Source organism: Piliocolobus tephrosceles, chromosome 4 (assembly GCF_002776525.5).
Source record: "Piliocolobus tephrosceles isolate RC106 chromosome 4, ASM277652v3, whole genome shotgun sequence".
Lineage (NCBI taxonomy): Eukaryota > Metazoa > Chordata > Mammalia > Primates > Cercopithecidae > Piliocolobus > Piliocolobus tephrosceles.
Window position 1 is genome coordinate 122469039 of NC_045437.1, and position 21319 is coordinate 122490357.

A 21319-nucleotide genomic window follows, 5' to 3' on the forward strand; every position below is an offset into this window, starting at 1 on the left:
AATGAGAAATTCTATAATGGTTCGAGACGTCAGTCGCCTATCCCCGCAAAGAGCTAAGCACTGTCTCCTTGAGGAAATGTATCTCATCAAATGGACATGAATGCATGTAATGACAGCAAATGAATGTGAGAATACATACAGAATCTTTTTCTTTCTTTCTTTTTTGAAAACAGCGCCCCTATATTGTACCTGTCTTGTGAATTTCTAAGCATCGGCACGGTGCCTTGCTTACTTGACCCCTCAACACACAGTGAACTTTCAAACTGGCAGCAGGACTGAAACCTCAGCACACATCAGCCCATGCCTATTCATTTCCCTTCCCTTGAAATGTGCGATGGGGCTGTCTCTGGAGTGGAGCTATTTTGAGAGGACAATCACTAGAACAATCACAGTCTAGGCAGGAGATGGACAGTGCAGCATAGTCACAAAGGAAGAAAAGACATTGTCATTGAGGATTTGAGTCCTGAATGTCAGAACAGCAGGGAAGCAGGGTAAAGTATGTTTCTGCCTGCTGTCCACTACCACTCAGTTACAGAGAGTTACCAACTTGACTTGCCATGATCATTGGCTTTTCCATGATTCTGGTTTCCTGCAGCATGCAAGAGAAGAGGGCAAGCAGAGTTTTGGGGGTAATGTGGGGAAGAAGCAGTTTTCTTAGCAAAGCTCTTTGCATGCAACTGGCTGAGAGGAAAGTTATGCTCAGCTATGCCCAGAGGCATGCTCACACTTACCTCAATAATGCCGATAAGTAGATTTCACTACTGCAAATTCTTCATTTTGCTACAAGAGAATCAGTGGAGCCTGAAGGTCAAGGACACCACCTAACAATTTGCATAATTTCTCAGAGCAGCACCCTGCAGTCTGGCCAGAAACTACAGAAATACGCCAGGGATTCCTTTCAGCTGAACTCCTCTCCTTGTCTTGATGAGAATCTCTTTGAAGAGCAGATATGATTTCTGTTGTCAAGAGTTCTGCTTGGTCAGGGGTTATGTCAACTCATCTCCTGATAATCAGTGTCTAGCCCTATAAATATTTTTTCTGGGTGGACGGATGGATGGATGGAGGACTCATTGATTACCACATTACATATTGGTCCCTATAGCACAGGCTGTGTATGATCACAAAAACCTACACAGCTTTCCCTGCTCAAAAAAGAAATAGTCCTTTTAGTTCTTATATTGATCATTTTAGGCTATAAAGATGGGATTGCAAATCAGTTTTGTCTTGAGAGTCAACAATGGTCGATTGGTAGTGGCTGCCTTGAGAGTTATATGGGAGCTATGTGTGCACTGGGCTCAGTAAGGAAAAGTGCTGCCATTGATTAGCAATGTCTGCTATGAGCTAAAGGTAAAGAAATTGTAGCCTGACTACCTTGCATTTGCCAATGGTTTTTTTTTTTTTTTAGTTTTAAGTTCTTCCAATTGAATTTTCTAGATGAATTGCCTTTCCAACACATTTCAAAGTCAGCTTTGACTGGGTATATGCATGTTTTGAGTTTTTTCCTAATGTACCTTATGTTCTTCCTGGATTTGAGGGCAAACGAGGCAGGAAAAACCAACTTGTTTTTTTGACAGGATATACAATTCTTATTGGAAAAGAAAACCAAACTAGGTAGGTGTTAATTTACCCCAGGTGTTATGTATAATAATAGAACTTCTACCAGAACAAATTAAGGGAAGAATGAGAGAAAAAATAATGAAATCCATAATGTAATCCAATCTCTTCATTTCCAAGGCTGTGAATAATCTCACTTTCATAGCGCCAAGGACTTTCCAAGGAACTTAGTACAGGGAAGCCACAGAGAAACATCTGCTGGATTTTGGTTTATGTTACATTATTCTTTCATATATAGTGAGATGTCTCCCAGTGATATTTTAACAAATTAATCCAATAACCAGAACATCTGAACAGAAAGTACCCAGTGATTAACCCCTAAACCTATTTAAGCTGTTTTCATCAGGTTGGGATATTAGCATTTATTTTTTGGAGATAAAATTCACACGACACTGTGAATAACTGTAAGGTAGCTTTTGTGATTTTACAATGCTGTGGTTTGAGTGTATTCACTATGTTGGGTAAACCATCACCTCATTTCAGGCCATTACTATCTCCACCCCCAAAAACCCCATGGCAGTCAGCCCCAATTCCCAGTTCCTGACAACCACTAACCTCCTTTCTGTTTCTATATATTTGCTTATCCTGGACAATACACATAAATGGAATCATGCAATATGTGGCCTTTGGTATCTGGCTTCTTTCACTTTGCATAGTGTTTCATCCGTGTTGTAGCAGGTAACGATACTCCATTTCTTTCTATATCTGACTAATATTCCATTGTGCGGCTATATCGCATTCTGTTTAGTCATTCACCAGTTGGACATTTGGGTTGTTTCCACTCTTTGGCTATCATAAATAAGACTATGATGAACATTGATATATACGTTTTTGTAAGAAGATGGTATTTTCAATTTTCTCTGGGTATACACCTAGAAGTGGAATTGCTCAATCATATGGTAATTCTATGTTTAACTTTGTGAAAAACTCTTTTCCACAACAGCTGCACCATTTCTCATTCCCACCAGTAATGTATAAGGGTTCTCATTTCTCCACATTCTCGCCAACATTTTTATTGTCCATCTTTTAATTATAGACATTGTAGTGGGTGTGAAGTGGCATATATATATATATATATATATACACACACACACACACACACACATATATATATATATAATTTTTTTTAAATGCTTGATTACATCAAACATGGTCATACCTGGGCATGAGATGGTGGAAGTCCTCTTCTTATGTAAACACCAAAGAGAGCATCCTTCCCGAGGGAGATGTTGAACTTTAAGAACTGGGGCTGACTGATGTGAATTTGTGACCTCCAAAACACCCCCGGTGGGACTTCTTGTGTTACCCGCCGACCCACTTCTGCTTCACCACTGTCTATGCTGCTGTTTTTCAATGACCAGGGCACTGAAATAAAAAAGAAAAAAAAAAAGGAATAAATACTAGTCAGTGACGTGTATACATTAGTTTGCTCTATATTTCTGTTTGATTACACATCAGGTTTTTTTTTTTTTTTTTTTTTTTTGCTGTTTTAATATTAAGATTAAACTCATGGCGAGTTTCTTTTTAAGTTACAGCTAAAACATTTAGGTTTCAAATAACAAAGCTATAAATGCACACCCCAGGGCATCTGAAATCTTGGCACAACGCTTTCTAAAATTATGTGATTACTCTTTACTGATCAAATATAATCAGATCTGGAGCCTGATAAATACATGTAAAGCTTCCAACTATCCCAAATGTGACTGGGATGTAAAAATTACCACCAGGGGAGGGGAGGGTGATGTTAATTTGGCACCGAATTTAATTCTTGTAGCCTTTCATTATTCTTTCTAGACACAAATACACTCTGACATTTTCAACAAAAATCAGCCCAGAATAAATAAAACAACTCAGTAGAAAATGAAGACTTGAAACTCAAGCAGATCTTGAGTTAGGGGGAGAAGTCTAAGAACTGCAGGGAAACAACATCTCTCCTTCATTGATATTAATGCATCTCTGTTGCATTATTTAAAATTGCTTATGTTGAAAATATTGGTTGCCCACACTCAGCATCCTTCAGAACTTTAATAATTGGAATTCTGAAAATATCTATTTTTAAAGTGGAGTTCTTAAAAACAATGAACCAGTCAGCACCTCCTATATTCCACGTGTGGTTTCCCTTGCAACCACAGGATTAAGGAAAAGCTGAGCATGACTAGCAGTTGCCCAAGAAAAGCAAGTTAGTCAATCTCTGAGAGCTTCATTTTCCTTATCTCTAAAATGGGGAAAAAAATCTCACAGTATAAAAGTCATTTGTGATTCCTTCAAATCAATTCTGAACTTGGTAAGAAATATAAAATGTATTCTTCTATATTCCTAAGAACTTCTGAGCCAACTGAAATCAAACAGAAAGAACTGAAGTCATTTTTGTTTTGAGGGGAGTCTTTTCATTTCTGGAACCCCAATCACTTTGGTGACCTTGTAGATCCAAAAATTTCTTCAGCTTGATGGGCCCAGGATGCTCCCCTCGACATTTTGTGAAGGACTAACTCTTCTAAAAATATTTATCTATCATTTGGCCACCAGATATTGCAAAGGTTTCAGATGATCTGGAGAAATGATAAAATTGCTAAAGACTCACCTAAATGGTGAGTGAACCTGCCTGACTCTGTCTCTTGGTCCCAGTTTCTCTATGTGTAAAATGGAGAGATGACACTTTTGGTTCTCTGAAGGTCTTTCATGTCTAAATTATAAAAGAAAACCACAAAGTGATTTGAAGATATAAAGTTTTTCCCTCTTATTTTCTTTAACATATGAGGTGATTGTTTTTTATGCAGCTCAATACAAAGCCAGCAGGGACTTAAAATAAAGCAAGAGAAACACTGGTTTGGATTTTAAGAATAACCCTTTGACCTCTAGGAAAATAAAAGTAGGGAATGAGGTCCAAAAGGGAGTTTGGAAGCCTCCTTCACATCTCATCTTTAAAAAGAAAATAAACAGCCAGAAGTCCTGAGTGGTTCAGACATTCAGATGGGGACTAGATGGTTTATTTATCAAACATTCTGAACTTTTGTTTTGTTTTGTTTGTTTTTTGAGACAGGATCTCACTCTGCTGCCTAGGATGGAGTGCAGTGGCACGATCTCAGCTCACTGCAGCCTTGACCTCCTGGGCTCAAACGATCCTCCTGCCTCAGCCCCCCAAAGTAGCTGGGACTATAGGCATGGACCACCATGCCTGTCAGCTCAAGTTTTTTTTTTTTTTTCTTGTAGAGACAAGGTCTCACTATATTGCCCAGGCACTGGTCTCAAACTCTTGGGCTCAAGTGATTCTTCAGCTTTGGCCTCTAAAATGCTGGGATTACCTCTGTGAGCCACCACATCCAGCAGGAACTTTTAAATGTTAGCTAACCTTTCTAATGGATACTGATTACTTACCTGCAGGGGGAGGAATATGGCATTGTGTTTAAGAGCAGAGACCCTGGGCTGAAATTGCCATGGTTCAAATCCTAACTTTGATACCGGCTAAGTGTATCTTGCTGTGCTTCAGTGTCCTCATGTGTATAGACGGGACACTATTTATTTCACAGGATTGCTATAAGGTTTTACTGAGTTTAGGCTGTGTAAAGCTCTTAGAATAATTTCTGGCACAAAATAAGTATTGTTACCTGTAAGGCCCTAAGCCTAAATTGGGTGTTGTTTATTTGGGGGTTTTGCTGAAATAATGGCATGTCCAGGGGGAAACACTTGTTATCACAACAAGTTGAGCAGGAGCTCTCATTAGTATAAACTGGAAACTAAATTTTACTTTAAAATGCTGCATTTGACACCCCTTCCTTGGGGAAGGGATATAATAAAAAGGAGCTGGTAAGGAAGGGACATAGTAAGAGAGCCGCCTGGGGAAGAAGAGTATATGGGTCTCTGATAGGTACCAAAAGAAACCCCAGCAATCAGCATGGCAACAAGTTAAAGAAAAGTATTATAAATAAAAAAAGAAAACTTTAAAAACATGATTCATCTTTAACTTAATAAGCTGGGCTTTCCTTTATGTCTGTTGGGCTTTCCGGCATTGCTGGTTAATGACAGGATCTGAAAAAGAGGCAGGAAATCAGCACCCACGAGTGTTCTAATCTACTGTGGAAACCTAAATGGATCGTGATGTCAAGCCAGATGCAGATGCTGGAGATGTGCAAGGGAGCTTGTCTCCAGAGAGCAGCTGTTCTGGAAAATTCAGACAAGGAGCCCCAAAGCTTCGGTTCTTATAGCAGTGAGGTCCTCTTCCTTTACTACACCCTGGCTTCAGGACACTGAGTAAATTAGCTCCTACTATCAGCCAGCACAAGCTACTTCTCAGTAGTCACAGTGCCCCCTAGGGTTTTAGATCCTCCCTTCCTCATCCCATTCACTAAATAAAGGAGTGCACCTCGGGGATGACAGAAGTCAGAAGTCAGAAGTCAGACAGAACTGGGTTTGAATCCTGGCTCTGCTTCTTTCATGCTGTGTGGCCTCTAGCAATTTGCTTAAACTCTCTGGATTTCCAGTAGCTTTTCCTGTAAAATGGGAACAATAGTTCTAACTGCCTTAGAGGGTGTAACAAGTAGAAGTACACAAAAGAGAGATTAGTATAGCGCCCAGCATGAAATAATAGTGAAATAATTGCTAAGTTCTTACATGGAATGAAAAAAAGGATGAAAAACTATGTGGGAAAGCATGTGGCTTTCTTTGCAGTGTAAGGAATTCTCTAAAGGACAAAAAATAGTGTGTGCACATGTAATATACATGAATGTCTATGTGTCTATTTGTATATATCTAGCTCTCTATCAAGAGTCTAATTCTTCTGGAATAGGCTCATTTATGGGGACAAGCTTAAAACTGGGAGTCACGGCCTGGTTCAGGTCAAGTGCACCTTCACACTAAAGCCGTACGTTCCTTTACAACAGCACCCCAACCACTCTCCTCAGCCAGACAAATTGTTTTCTCTGTGTTTCTATAGCAATTACGCTTTTCTGCTGCCCACAGCAGCTGCTGTTAGGTATTGTACTTGATTTTGCATGCCTGCCAAATTCTCTGTCTCTGGATACTGTGCTCCCTGAGGTCAGGCAGAGATGCAGATTCATCTCTAGGTTCTCTAAGCTTTGCATCTGGTAACCGTAAGTGATCTATAAATGCTTATTGAACTGGATCAAACTCTACAAACCCATCTGGTGGGGTATTGCAACCAAACCCCTATGATGACAGGGTAAAGTGAGAGCCTTAGCAAAGATTTACTTTGAAAATCTACATGTGTAAGGAAAATGGATATGCTGTCATCAAGAATAGGCCAAGGGATACATCCTGTCATGCATGACTCAGCAAGTTTGGAGCACAGGCGCACAGCTCCACTTATTATGTAATCATGCCACATGAGGCGCATTAGGTAACCACTCACGTGAGCTTGTGCTTGGCTGGGAGCTACTACTGCCTGTAAAAGGTATAACTACCCTGCTGATGCTGTACATACAGCTTGCACCCAGGCTCACACCCAGACTCACTCGTGCCCGGAGAGAGAGAGTAAAGCCATGTTGAAACTGTCTATGATTCTTCGAGTGTTTTTCCAGCTACCCACCACTCTCCCACTGACTCCCTTCAGACCTCAGCTAGAACCTAACTACATGTAAACTGAATTTTATTTATTAAATAAAATAACCTTTTGGAAGCTTTATATAAAATTTACTATTGAAAGAACTTTTCTTGTGGATCCTTTTGAAGAGTCATGAGTAAATGCTTAATTTGCCTTTTGTGTAAAATCTTACAACAAACAACAAACTGGGAGAGGTGTGATATAGGTAGAAAATCCTTAGATTAAGAACCAAAAGTCAAGAGTCCTAGTCACGACTTAATGACTTTGAAATGTTTGTGGAAGGAACAGGTGTAAATGAACGATTCTGTTGAAGTTCCATCCTTGTTACTAAACATCTAGCTAGTTTTAGGCAGGTGTATTTCTCAAAGTCTCCATGTCCATATCTATATAAGAGTGGCTTGGACCCAAAGATATCTTAAATGTCATTCCTCATTAGCCTATTGTGGCCTCTAGAGTGGGTCAGGAGGATCATTGCTGGGTATATGCAATGAAGAAGTGTGAGTGTGTGTGTGTGTGTGTGTGTGTGTGCGTGCGCATGTGCGCACGCGCATGCATTGAGCGAGGGGATGGGGTGGGGTTCAGCAGGAGGGAGGAGGAATTATTAGAAAGCTTTTAGGCTTTGTTGATTAACAGGTGACTTCACTTTCACAAGCTTGATTTATTTAACAGAAGATATCCATATTGTTAAACAAGCTAGTGTTTGCTTTCAAATTAAGTTCTTCAGGTGTGTAACTGAATGACACTTTTGCAAACAGGGGTTTTCACTTTTTACTCATATATATGTACATATATATATATTTTTACATGAAGTCTTTCTTTCTCTCTCTATATATAGTCATGAGTCACTTAACAGGGATACATTCTGAGAAGTACATTTTTAGGCAATTTCATAGTTGTGTAAGTATACTCACACAAACCTAGATGATGTAGCATCCTACATACCTAGGCTATATGGTATAGCCTACTGCTCTTAGGTTACAAACATGTACAGCATGTTACTATATTGAATACTGCAGGCAACTGTAACTCAGTGGTACTCGTGTATCTAAACATAGAAAAGACAGTAAAAAATATGGCATGAGAGATAAAAAAAAAAAAAAAAAAGAAGAATGGTACACCTGTATAGGACAAATACCATGAATAGAATTTGCAGGACTGGAAGTTGCTTTGGTTAAGTCAGTGAGTGAGTGGTGAGTGAATGTGAAGGGCTAGGACATTACTGTACACTACTTTTGACCTTGTAAATACTATAGACTTGGGCTACACTAAATTAATAAAAAAAGTAACTATACTATAACATTATGACAGCTAAGATGTTGCTAGGTGATAGGAATTTTTTAGCTCCATTATAATCTTATGGGATCAGTGCTGAATGTGTGGCCAATCGTTGACTGAAATACTGTTTTGTCATGCATGACTACAATCTACACGCCTTATTCAAATTTGTCAGTTGTTACAGAAATATTCATGATAGCAAAAGAAAAGTTTTTAAATATACTTTTAAAAATCTTGAAAATGAGTGTGTACAATTTTTGTAATTTTAAAAACAATGAAAAAGAGAAAAATGTACAAATACTTCCTCCAAAGAGATAAAAAGAAAAGGTGTTTTTCTGTAAATTGCTACAGCCAGCATGGGGAACGATCTCAGTGACTCTATTCCTGGAGGTCAAATTTCTGGGCCGATGTCCAGGAGGATGGATCTCTGTTGTTCTCTAAGGTCAAAGAGAGCAGCATCAAAGCCACGCTGAGTCCCATGAAGGAAGACTTGAAGCTGGGCTTCCCTGAGTCATACCAGCTGTTCCAGGACCACCAATATGGTGAGTCCCTCACATGACACCAGTGAGAGGCAGGCAGCAAGGAAACAAAGTAGTTAAGATTTCTATCTTTATCTTCAAATGTCTAATGCCTAGCTAGACATTTTAAGGTCTAGCTGAATATCCTCCTATTGAGAAGTTCTGAGGCCTTAAGGAGGCGATGTTGCCCCGTGGAGCTAGTCAGCCTGGGTTTGAATCCCAGCTCTGACAGCTACCAGCTGTGTGCCTTTGGGCTAATCACCAGCCCTCTCTGAGTCTGTCTACTCATCTGTATGTTGGGGTGCTTCTGCATGTTGTACCTAACTTGTAGGTACTTCTGCATCTTTCTATCCTATCTGTTGTGGTGCTACCTAAAAACAGCTGTAACTACTTTTTTTTCAGACGGGTGGGGGGTAAATTTGTGATGGCCTAATAAAAAACATAGGCTGCCTACTGTAGGCACTATTAATGAAAGAGGGACAATGGGTGGAGTGGGCCTTAGTAAAACTGGCAGTCATTTTCCAGAGCAGCTGAAATCAATATACAGTGAGTGGCCGGTACGTCTGCAGACTGGGAGGGGCAGACAACAGGTCACATGTATTAAGATACGATGATCAGAGAAAACTGCATCACCAGTTCATTCTCTGCAAATTGCTGCTGTTGGTGTGTGGTCTAGCTGCTTCTCACATGGGCAACTCTGTGCAGTCTGCTTTATTGAAAAGCAACCAGATTTTATTTATTTAACAATGATTAAGAAATATCCTAAGCAATGTTGGGTGGGCCATACATTCATACTTCCATGCAATAAATATTTATCAAGCATTGGCTATAATAATAGGTATTCTTTGGTCAACATCAGAGTTGGGGTGTATGTTGTATTTCCATTATCTCTTATCTAGGCAGCCTGTTGTCCAGGGTCCTGTGAATACACTTTGAGATTGAATTAGGGGCATCAAGAGAAGAGGCATTAAACAGCATCCTGTAATCATTCTGTGAGATCTCACTGGTATCCTTGGGTTCTAGGCAATGACTGGGCCTGGCATCCTGGCATGCAGGACACAGTCCAGTTCATGTCTCCCAGAGCTGGGGCTTCCATGGCAAATCTTTCAGTCTATCCAAGAGCTGCACAATGAAAAGTGTAGATGATGATCATTTTGCCCTAAGAAGCATGTGCGTAAGATACAATGGTTCTGGCTAGTTCATCTTTAGCTTAGAGATGAGATTTCTGGGTTTTTAGAGGCAACATTCTAATGATCAATTTTACAGGATAGTCCAACTCTATAACTCCACGGAAGATTGCTCATGTAAATGTGAAACTATTACCTATATCTGAAACACGTAACTAAAATTTCAACCAGTTAAATAAGACTGATGTTGAGCAAAACGACAGCCTTCCATAGCCACATTAGGAGCTAATCATTTCAGAAAATGTTGCCATAATTCATTTACAGAAACAGCGAAACTATTCCCCAAACAAGTGATAAAGGGAATGGACTCATAGTCATACCAGGGAAATGAAGCCGCATATTAATACTTCCTAACTTAACTGAACTCCGGAGGCACCTCAGCATAAATCTGCCTTGCAGATTATTCTGCCTCACATATTTTTATCTATTGCAAATAAAATTGAATTCAGAATATTGCTACAGTCATTACACCTCGTTTCCATTTATTTGGGAATCAGGACAACCATCTGAGGGTTCTGTTGAACCAACAGATAAGTGAAAAGATTCTTCCAAGGACCTTAGATTCACTGCCCAAGAATACAGCTCATCCGAGACATCAGCAACCCATCAGCCTTCACCCTGCTGCTGGCTGGCTATACTTCAGGAATGTAATTCCATCCTGAAAGTCACTGCTTCTGTGATGGTGTTCACAACACCACACAATAATGACTTTTAGAAAATGTTTAGCTCTTGGGACTACATGTGGCTTTTACATCTTTTGAAATTTCAATTCGTTGTGTTAGATAAAAATAGTCAACTCTGCCGCTGGGAATGTTAACAAGTATTTATACCTATGACTCTCCAGGTGAACTTGCTCCTGCATCAATATTTAGTTTAGTTTACTGTTATTGACAGTAGCTAAAATTTATTGAGTGGCTGCTAATCACCATGTAATCTCCTGATACTCTTACAATTTTTCCTGTTTTTCAGATGAGAGAACTGAGGTTCATGGAAGATAAGTGACTTGCTTAGGGTCATACAGCTTTTTACTGGTAGATCTGTAATCAAAACCCACAACTGACAGACACTAAAACCCATGTGGCTAACCCCTGTGCTGACTGCATTAAGGCCCGCAGTCATCCCTTGGTATCCACAGGGTATGGATTCCAGGACCCCTGTGGATACCGAAATCTGTAAATGCTCAAGCCCCTTATATAAAATGGTGTAGTATTTTCACATAACCTATGTACATCCTCCCCTATAATTCAAATTATCTCTAGATTACTTATAATACCTAATACAATGTAAATGATATGTAAATAGTTCTTATACTATCATTTTTATTTGTATTTTTTGTATTATTATTATTCCATATATTTTCAATCCGAGGTTGGTTGAATCTGTGGATACCTGTGGGTATGAAGGGCCAACTGTATATCAGAGGTATACCAGAGGTGCATATTTAGAGATCATAGACCAGATATCTGGGTGTAGAAGTCAATTCAGAAAGAGAAGTGTGGCCAGTGAGGATCTGGGAAAATGGACAGAAAGGGAAATTGGATTTCATTATTAATGCCCATGTCAAGCCACCAGGATGCTATGTACAACAGAAACTATGCAATTTAGCATGGGGCTATGGGTGGCAATCAAAAGCAAAAGTCCACCAGTATAAGTGCATGTAAGTTGTACCCATCCGCAACAATGGAGAACAGCATGGCCTCCTAAAGGAGGGGAGTTGTTGGGTTGGTAGTTAGGATGTTGGTATATTTGCCAGTAGACGTGCAGTAATGGGGTGTTTGGCTCAAACCTAATGACCCTTTGCCCTTCTGGGAACTTCACCAACTTTGGAAAAGCCCCATATAGGGAAGTGATCATTTCAAAACCCAGGGCTGTGTTCATTGAGAGGCTGATGAGAGCCAGCGGAAGAATTTACCAACCTCCCTGCTAATCTGGCTCCTAGTACCATGCATTAAGCCAACTAGTAAAAATCATTATGAAGTTTTTGCTGAAAGGGCAAGTGTAGAAAAACATGTTTCTAAACAGAATAACAGTCTTTGCCATTTTTTTCCAACTTGCATACCATCTGGAAATTCTAATTTTTTTTTTCAAAGGGTAGGAAGGAAATGTGCTCCAGGCACAAATAAATGTTTACAGCTGTGTTATAAACCGAGAATGGTAGGGCTTAAAACAGACAGGCTGGCAGTGATGGAACTCAAGCTGCAGTGAGACAAATAATGCAGTGTGCAGGGGGCCAACTTGGTGTACACACTGGTCCTTTGGAATAGGAAGACTTGCTTCTTACTGACCTCGTCAAGCCAATGTTGGGAAGAAATCCTCATCTGGGGCTTGGTTAATTCTTAGAAGGTAAAGGAAAAAGTGAAGTGGTATTGTCTATCTTGATATTTTGAAGGCAGTCTTCACCTTTGTTTTATTATATATATATATACACACATATATATATGTGTGTATATCTGTGTATATATATATATATTTTTTGATACAGAGTCTCGCTCTGTCACCTAGCCTGGAGTGCAGTGGCATGATCTCGGCTCACTGCAAGTTTCACCTCCTGGGTTCACGCCATTCTCCTGCCTCAGTCTCCTGCCTCTCTCCTGGGTCTATAGGCACCTACAACCCCGCTCGGCTAATTTTTTTTTTTTTTTTTTTTTTTTTTAATTTTTAGTAGAGATGGGGACTTACCATGTTAGCCAGAATGGTCTTGATCTCCTGAGCTTATGATTGGCTTCCCAAAGTGCTGGTATTACAGGTGTGAGCCACTCCACCTGGCCTATTTTTATATTTTTAAAAATAGAGATGAGGTCTCACTTTGTTGCCCAGGCTGGTCTCGACCTCCTGGCCTTAAGTGATCCTCTCACTTTAGCACCCCAAAGTGTTGGGATTACAGTCATGAGTCACTGCACCTGGTTGGTCTCCATCTTTGGAAAATATAGACTCTCAAAAGATGTGACAGGCCATGGAAACTTGTTAAATGGGCCAGCTGAGAGATGTAAAGATGACATCAGTGACAACAACTAAGACTCATGGATCATTTATTACATGCCTGATGCCACATGCAGTGTTTTACAAGGGTCATTTCATTTATGATGGACAGCAAGCTTATGAGGGAGTTGCATTTCACAGATGAGGAACTGGAGGTTGGGAGAGAACAAATGACCCGCTTACAGTCATACTGTTGCTAAGTGATGGTGCTGGTGTTTTTATCCACCAGACCAGCTCCAAAATCCTACATTATAAAGCATCTTCCAATGCAAACTTACCAACAGTATATTATAACTAGGGCTTGGTCAAGAAGGAAGAAGTGATGTATTGAGAGTTTGATCTTCCTCTTCTGGTCTCCTATAACTTGGATAGTTACAGGGAAAGTTTTAGAAAAGTGGAAACGGGATTGGGAATGATACAGAGTGGTCATCAAACTTTTTATTTTTTTTAAAGTGTCAGATGGTGAATATTTCAGGCTTTTTGGGCCATATAGTCTCTATTGTACCCATTCAATTCCACCATTTTATTCTGAAAGTAGCCATAGACAACAGGTAGTAGTCATGGTGGTGCTCCATTAAAACTTGATTTATAAAAACAGGCAGCTGGCCAGATTTGGTCCATGAGATGTAGTTTGCTGACCCCTGATATAGACGGCAACTTGAATCTAAAATGAGTGATACGTTTTGAGAATGATCCATGCAGTTCTATACTTGAGAGTTTATTCTTTCTTAAAATCTGTGCACAAATTGGGTACGTATGATGTGCCCTTTAAAATCTCTTGTATACTTTTCTTGGGCCTGGCCAATCAAATTGAATTCCCTTATGTTATCTGACCAGGTCAGAATACTGTATTGAATCATCGTTCTCAAGGCTTATCTAATCCCAGATCTACAGAGAAAGTTCTCCATGCCCTTGTAATGAAGATGTATGAGTTCATTCCTTTTAACATAGAAATACACACAAGATGGTGAGTGATTCTGGCAGACTGTGTGTTCCCTCTTCCTGATGTGAAAGCCAACAACCATTCACGTTAAGGTTTAATTGAAGGAGAGCGGAAGAAAGAAAAATAAGGCTCGAACAACAACAAATGGAAAAGGGAAAAGCAAAGACCAAAGAACGTACTCTCCCAACTAATTAATCAAGTGCTTTGTTTCCACTAACATATCAGAGTGTGTAGGCTGCCCTGTCTATTTGACTTGCTCCCAAACCTGAAGAATGTAAATACTCCTAAAGACCAGGTAATGAAATCTCTATCGATGTGCCATCTTAAATGGGACTCACATGCCTGTGTTTTGCTTACATTTTAATTTGCTTCTGCTGGATACTTATCCAGTAATCGCTTAATGAGATTATCCTCCTTGGCAATGTGTGGTGTATCTTGATTAAAACATTGGAGTGAAGGAATATCGTATACCAAAAAAAGGAGGGGGTGTTATTTAATTAACTTATTGCCAATATATCTTGATTGTCTCTTTGAAACACTGGAAAAGTAGTCAATTGGAATTGATTCAGGTTATCTAAATGTATAGAATTGGGGAGTGGGGAGCCGGGAGGTCACTGGGTATACAAATTCAAACCTAAGGTCACTTTTGATCAAAGAAATAGGCATGGGTGAGAAAATTGAAAACATTTTAGTCATTTTGTAAGTCAAACCTTAAAACAACTTAAGAAGAGATCTGATCTCTTTTTAAGTTTCAAATTTTATTTCATCTCTAAGCAATTTTAAATTCTCACACTTTTTTCTTGAGTATTCTATTGACAAAATCCATTGGACAATGATTTGGCAAACATTTTGTCTGTCTCTGCTGGGTACGGTGGCTCGTGCCTGTAATCCCAGCACTTTGGGAGGCTGAGGCGGGAGGATTGCCTGAACTCAGGAGTTCGCAAACAGACTGGGCAACACGATGAAACTCCGTCTCCATTAAAATACAAAAAATTAGTCGGGTGTGGCAGCACACACCTGTAGTCCCAGCCACTCTGGAGCCTGAGGCAGGAGAATCGCTTGAACTGGGGAGGTGGAGGTTGCAGTGAGTCGAGATTGCATCACTGCACTCCAGCCTGGGTGACAGAGTGAGACTCTGTCTCAAACAAAACAAAACAAAACAAAACAACAAAACAACATTTTATCTGTCACATAACTTATTTGGAAAATATCTGAACTAGTAATGTTATATGACTTATACAACAACATTTTCAAAAGCATGTTGCACATAAGGGGAAAAATTCTGGTCTTTCCAAAGACACAATGCAAAGTGTTTCTTCATTTGTTAATTTAGAGACACATAACTCTTGTACTCTTAAGACTTGTTCTCTGGGTGTGTGATGCAAAAGCTGGTGGGGAGCAGAGGCAGAAATAGAGGCTTATCACAAATGGGAGGAGTGCTTGATCTTGACCTTAATTTATGGAGGCCAGTAGAGATCATAAATTCCCATTTATGAAGGACACTACTCAAAAAGCATTGGTATATAATTTCAGAATGCATACACATATAAACAATTTCTCTGTGCCCAATGATAGAATATGCATATTCATTTCACATGTGTATTCTGCATTCTTCTGAAGGGATGAGGTGTTGACTTGTAGATTAAAGGACATTTATAGATAAAACGTGACAGAGACCCCATAAAGCAGAGTTTCCAAGGGCAGCACTACTGTCATCTTGAAAGGAGATAATTCTTCATCACAGGGGGCTGTCCTGTGTATTATAGGTTGTTTAACAGCATCTCTGACCCCTATCCACTAGATGCCTGCCATGCCCCCTCCAACTGTGACAATCAAAATAGTCTTTAGACATTGCCAAATGTCCTCTAGGGGTGCAAAAATGCTATGGCTAAGAACCATTGCCCTAGAGAAAACTGAAAGAGCAGACAGTGTCAAGTACTGGAGGTGACCAGGTTTCAAATCTGAGGTCAATACATTTGGCTCTGGGCTTTTTGGTCAGTTAAGGCAGAACATGGTCAGTTAAGGCAAAATATACTTTTCAGTTTTAGGTCTAGTTTAACTTACCCGATAATGGAAAGCATATAATTTCATCCTCAGATAAAACTTTTTCATGCTTACTTAAAGGTAATTTAGTGTTATGATTATGACAGATGAGTACAGCGATTCTTAAAGACTGGATAAAAAGACAAAAAAGTCATCCTCAAAGCATTAGGACAGCTCTGGGGAGGATAATTGAAGCAGCATTAGCATCTCAGGATGACTAATGTGCACCTCTGGGGGCAGATGATTTCTGGAATCTTCTCTGTGGAAAATGACTGCTTGAAGGAAAGCTCCAACCTCCTGCCCAAAGATGCACAGGGTACAACTCGGAGTCCAAATTTGTACCTATTTGGGTAAGTCCCTCTAACCTTCTGGGCCCGAGTTTCTCAGAGACATTTTTCCTTACTTTAAAGTTGTTAAAGTTAAGCCTGGCATGCAATAGGTGCCTAATAAATGCTGCTTCCTTTTCCTTCTTTGAAATATCACTGTAGGGTGTTTCCAAAATGTGGGGGTCAAGTGGCTATAGATGCTAAAAGGCAGAATGGAAATTTGCATGTTGGAGAAATCCTTTCATACAATCTCTCCCTCGTGATTTCCATCCCGAATTGAGCATATCTCACTGTGTGCCAGCCTGGCTAAACATTCCATTGGCTGCTCTGTCTTAATTGCTCCAGTCTCCCCCACCCCCACCCCATGGTTGTGTTTTCTATCCTCCTTCTTAGCACCTTGTTAGCACTTTATTTTTTTTTTTTTTCCTGCAAGGATACAGTTGCCTGATTTCTTCAATAAACATTTCTATTGTCCCCTTCACTGTTCTGAGAAGAGAAGCTTTGTTGCTGAGTTGTCAAAACTCCTTTCTATTCTCCTCCAAAGCAGAGCAGCTCTGAGCCTTTCTCTTTCATGCCAAGCCAGGCAGCTTCCTCCCCAGGGAGGCTGCATCTCTCCTCCTGGGAGAGAGACCCAGTCTGATGGCATGTGCTGCCTGCTGCACTCTGCCTTCTGATTAGGCAGGACTTTCTCCTGCTGCTGCTGCTGCTGCCACTCCAGCTGCTGCTGTGGCTGCTGTTTCTGCACAGGCCTTGGGATGCTTTCAAGTAGCTCTGGACCATGCCAGTTACTGCAGATAGCATAGGTATGCACATTGCTCTGAGCAGGCACCACGCCAGCTCTGAGTAATCCAGCCAAACACAGCTAACAGACAGGAACAGCAAACAGCTTTTAACGGGGGCACCTTTGAAAGGCAACGATTCTTTCCCCTTTTTCTTTTCCTTTTTGCATACCTTCCAAGATTTGGGTTAGAAAACCTGAACCAGCTGGCGAGGGCTCGGAATTCTCCTGTGACCTCAAGAGGGCAAGCAGCAGCTGTAACCTCACCTTTGCCTCCAGATGGCATTGTTGCCACATCATCGTTTCCTGGTAAGCCGGTCCTTATCCCATTGTTAAAGGTGTGCCCATCTGCAGGCTGGAGTTGCCAATTGAGTCCGAGCAGATGCATTGCTGCAGGAGAGACAAAGTAATGAAAATATGAATAGATAATTCAGCAATGCAAATGTCAAGGGGGAGGGCCAGGTGCCTTTTTCCAAGCGATTGCCTTTTAAGGAAGCTGTGTCAAAAATGGCTTGCCCCAGGCCGCTAAATACAGAAAGCAGAGATCCGAGTAGTTAGGCCTCCCCTTCTGGTGCTGCTGCTCATAGTCTCAGGGGGAGAGGATCCCTTACAGTGGGCGGAGGAGAGAGGAGAAAACACAGCCCAGATCTTCCAAACGGTGCCACAGTGGAAGCGAAAATAGCCCTTTCAAATCACAGTAAAGAGTGCTGCTCAACCACATCCATCCTTTTCTACACTCTGGACACAGTTGCTTTTAGACTGTTAGTCTAGGGGCATTGACAAGCATTGTTTTCCCCAAACTATACACTCACAAGTAAGTCAGCTTCAAAGGAGACTACCCAAATAGTACCTGTTTGCTGGTACCTGTTTGCTGGTACCTGTTCTGAACTATCAGTGCAGCCAGCAGCATCTATAGTGGTATTGACCCACCTCCCTATTTCAAACTTTAGAATTTTTTTCCTTTCCACCCCTCTTCATGATAAGTGGATACCTTTCAGTGCATTGTAGAAAAACCTTGGGGGGGTTGATGGTGGAATGGGGTCCTTTTCTGAAAACATTACTATTCCTTCTCTCTCTGTCGCTCTCACTTTAGCAGAGTATGGAATGAAACAGAGTTCTGAAGTACTGCCTGTTCTGTGCTAAGGAACTGAGCATGTCCGCAGACGTCTTGACTCCCATGGGCACCCCAAGCCTACAAACAAACTTCTGGTCTTCCTTGTCATCCTGCCTATGTCAACTCCCCACCATGAGTTTAGCAAACATAACACAGCCCTATCCCTGATGGTTCTTGGTGAGTTGTTTCTACTAAGTGGAATGAAAAGCAAACCCTAAACACCTGTATTGTTTCAAAGCACTTATCTAAGAGATGCTTCTTTTGAGAATAAGTAAGGAATTTATTCCCCTGCATGTCTCTCATCCAAATGATGTCTGGCATTTCAACTGGACACAGGTTGACGCTGTTGCTGCATTCCTACCGCTGCGGGAGAGAAAGGGCTGTTGACAGGGAAAGGTTTGGAGTCTGATGTGGGGATGGGAGAAACAATTAACCGTAGGAAACACAATTAACAATGCTTAGGAAATTGTTCACACAGCAATTAATTCTGCATGCCTACCACCACTTAAAGTCAGACTGCATTCTATTAAGGTTAAAAACCGATCTTCAAACAATACAGCCCAGATTGATGGCCACAGATGAAGGTGGCAAGGTGTCTGTGTGTGTGTGTGTGTGTCTGCTTTTCACGTACACTCTTCTCCATCTAAGAACCATGTTTTCTTTCCATATATTCCTCTAAAGTGAAAGGCCCACTGTTACAACTTCTTGAGATGATAAATAGTAATAAGAGTAAGTGACATTTACTGTACACTTTCCATCAAGGTAACACTTAATTTTCTCCTGCAGTTTATCTGTTATATGTAGGTCACTTACTTGAAGAGACCAGATTCCATTGCCTCCAATAATGACATATTTTCACTGTACAGAGGTCAGGAAATGAGAACTAATCATGGTGGCTTCAAGATAACGATAGCTTCTGATTTGTAATTACCAGGTGAAGGGAGTCAAGGAATTAGCTATTTTAAAATAATGTTTTTTTAAAAATGATACTATTGGGTTATTGAAGCTCGCCTTGGGCCAGCTGCAGCTGCACTGGAGATGGGGTTCTTTCAAGGAGAGTCTTAAGACAGACACTGACAGGTACTGCAGGTGCCGCTGGAACCCAGACCTAACAAAGCTTTGATTTCACATCTACAGAAGTAGCGGTGGGTCCCATCAGGCCAAGATGACAACCTCCCTAACACCCCATCTCAAACTCTTGTCAAAACTGCTCTGCTCTTATAGCACTCGATCTTGCCATTCTAAGGTGCAGAACATATTGCAACCGTCAGCTTTGGGAGAAAAGCAAGCAAACAATCCCCTAATGTTACTGAACAGGAAGAGACATTCCTGCAACTGTGTTTCCTCTGTTTCCAAAGATGCCTTCCCTCCTGCCTCCCCTCCCCACCTTTTTCTTTGTTTTGGGTTCCATAGCATCTTTTTATTTTTATTTTTTAAAAGTATCCTGAAAATAAGAAAACTATAGATGAGGCGAAAAGGGTTAGGGTCAGAGTACACCTGAAACTTCTCAGACAACTCCCAGGAGTGAGAAGAAAAATAAGAAAGTGAGATGGAGTTGGAGAAGGGGAAAAGCCAAATCTGCTGAATATGAGGCCTCTCCTTCTGGAAGAAGCAATGCAACAAAAATGAAACTCAAGTTTGGGCATATTTTCTGTTGTTGAATCGAACATTAAGTAAATAAGTGAGAATTATATCGGGGGTATAACCACCTTCTCTTGTTTTTTGGGAGTGTCTGAAATAGGTTTTTGTTGGCACTTTTTTTTTGATCAGTCATTCCTTCTCTCTCACTTGAGTAAGAAATCGAGATGTTCTCTCTGGCCTGTGCAGAGGGACTAAAGTGTCCTTAGGATAAAGACCCCAGGGAGCTGTGAAGCAAATGAGTTTCCTGACTAATGAGAGCCTTATTTCTTATTCTGCTGCTGATTTGCTCTATGGCTTGGGCTGAGAAATCAGTCTCTCAATCAATCTCTCCCTTTACCTTTTATAAAGATTTCCCTGTACAGGTAGAATAATGGCTCCTTAAGGGCCAGAGAGAGGTTACACATCTGCAATCCCCAAAAGATCTGACAGTGTCTTGAATATAAATGGCACTCCATCAATATTTATTAGAATAGATAATGATACATGGGGGGCAGATTTGGGGGGTTGGATTGTAGGATGTTATATGCTTATAAATTAAAAAATACATAATCAGAGGCATAGAAGATGGGATAAAACAGTGCTGGTAGCAATATGGACTAGTTTGCAAACGGAAGGATATTTTAGTTATCAGTATATCAACATCTGCTGCCAATCATTGCACCTTTTTTTTTAGTGCAGTGGTGTGATCTCCGCTCACTGCAGGCTCTGCTTCTCAGGTTCATGCCATTCTCTTGCCTCAGCCGAGTATCTGGGACTACAGGCGCCTGCCACCACACTTGGCTAATTTTGTAATTTTGTATTTTGTATAGAGACAGGGTTTCACCGTGTTAGCCAGGATGGTCTCGATCTTCTGACCTCGTGATCCACCCACCTCGGCCTCCCAAAGTGCTGGGATTACAGGCGTGAGCCACCGCACCCCGCCACCATTGAACCTTTTCTATGGCCAGGTACCATAGTAGACATTCTAAAGGCATTATCTTAAGACTCACAGGTAGGTACTATTATCCCCATTTCACAGATGAGGAAACTATTGACTGTGAAGTTTGAGAACAGGGGAATTTCAGAATCAGAAGGAAATTACTGTGGGAGGTGGCTATCTGCTTCATATTTCACAGTGATCTGGTTACAGATTCTATGGGCAATGGAGTCTCAGCAAGCCTCATCTTTGTTTCAAAACTCATAATAATCTCATTGGGGTTGGTGAATGACCACACTCCTTCCTGAGAGGGGTTAGATATCTTTATCCTGCTGAATTCGGCACATACTTTATCACACAGTCATTCTGGGTCTTCAATGAAGATGACGTGGGCTACAGCCATGGCTGACCAGTGATAGAATACAGCA

The 21319-nt window shown here is 40.7% G+C and overlaps 1 protein-coding gene across 7 annotated transcripts in view; it reads right to left on the reverse strand.

The window, feature by feature from the left end:
* The window catches only part of TENM2 (teneurin transmembrane protein 2), a 1213529-nt gene that overhangs the window by 203129 nt on the left and 989081 nt on the right, over positions 1-21319 (reverse strand). For 4 of the 7 annotated variants that reach the window (XM_023218891.3, XM_023218890.2, XM_031935469.1 and 1 more), the window contains 2 exons: positions 17488-17610; positions 2774-2979 (listed from right to left, as the gene is read on the reverse strand). In XM_023218891.3, coding sequence (XP_023074659.2) covers positions 2774-2979; positions 17488-17610 — 329 coding nt within the window. Of the gene's footprint in view, positions 1-2773; positions 2980-15434; positions 15440-16389; positions 16411-17482; positions 17611-21319 lie in introns of all 7 variants that reach the window. The other 3 variants (XM_023218892.2, XM_023218894.3, XM_023218893.2) reach the window with 2 other exon arrangements.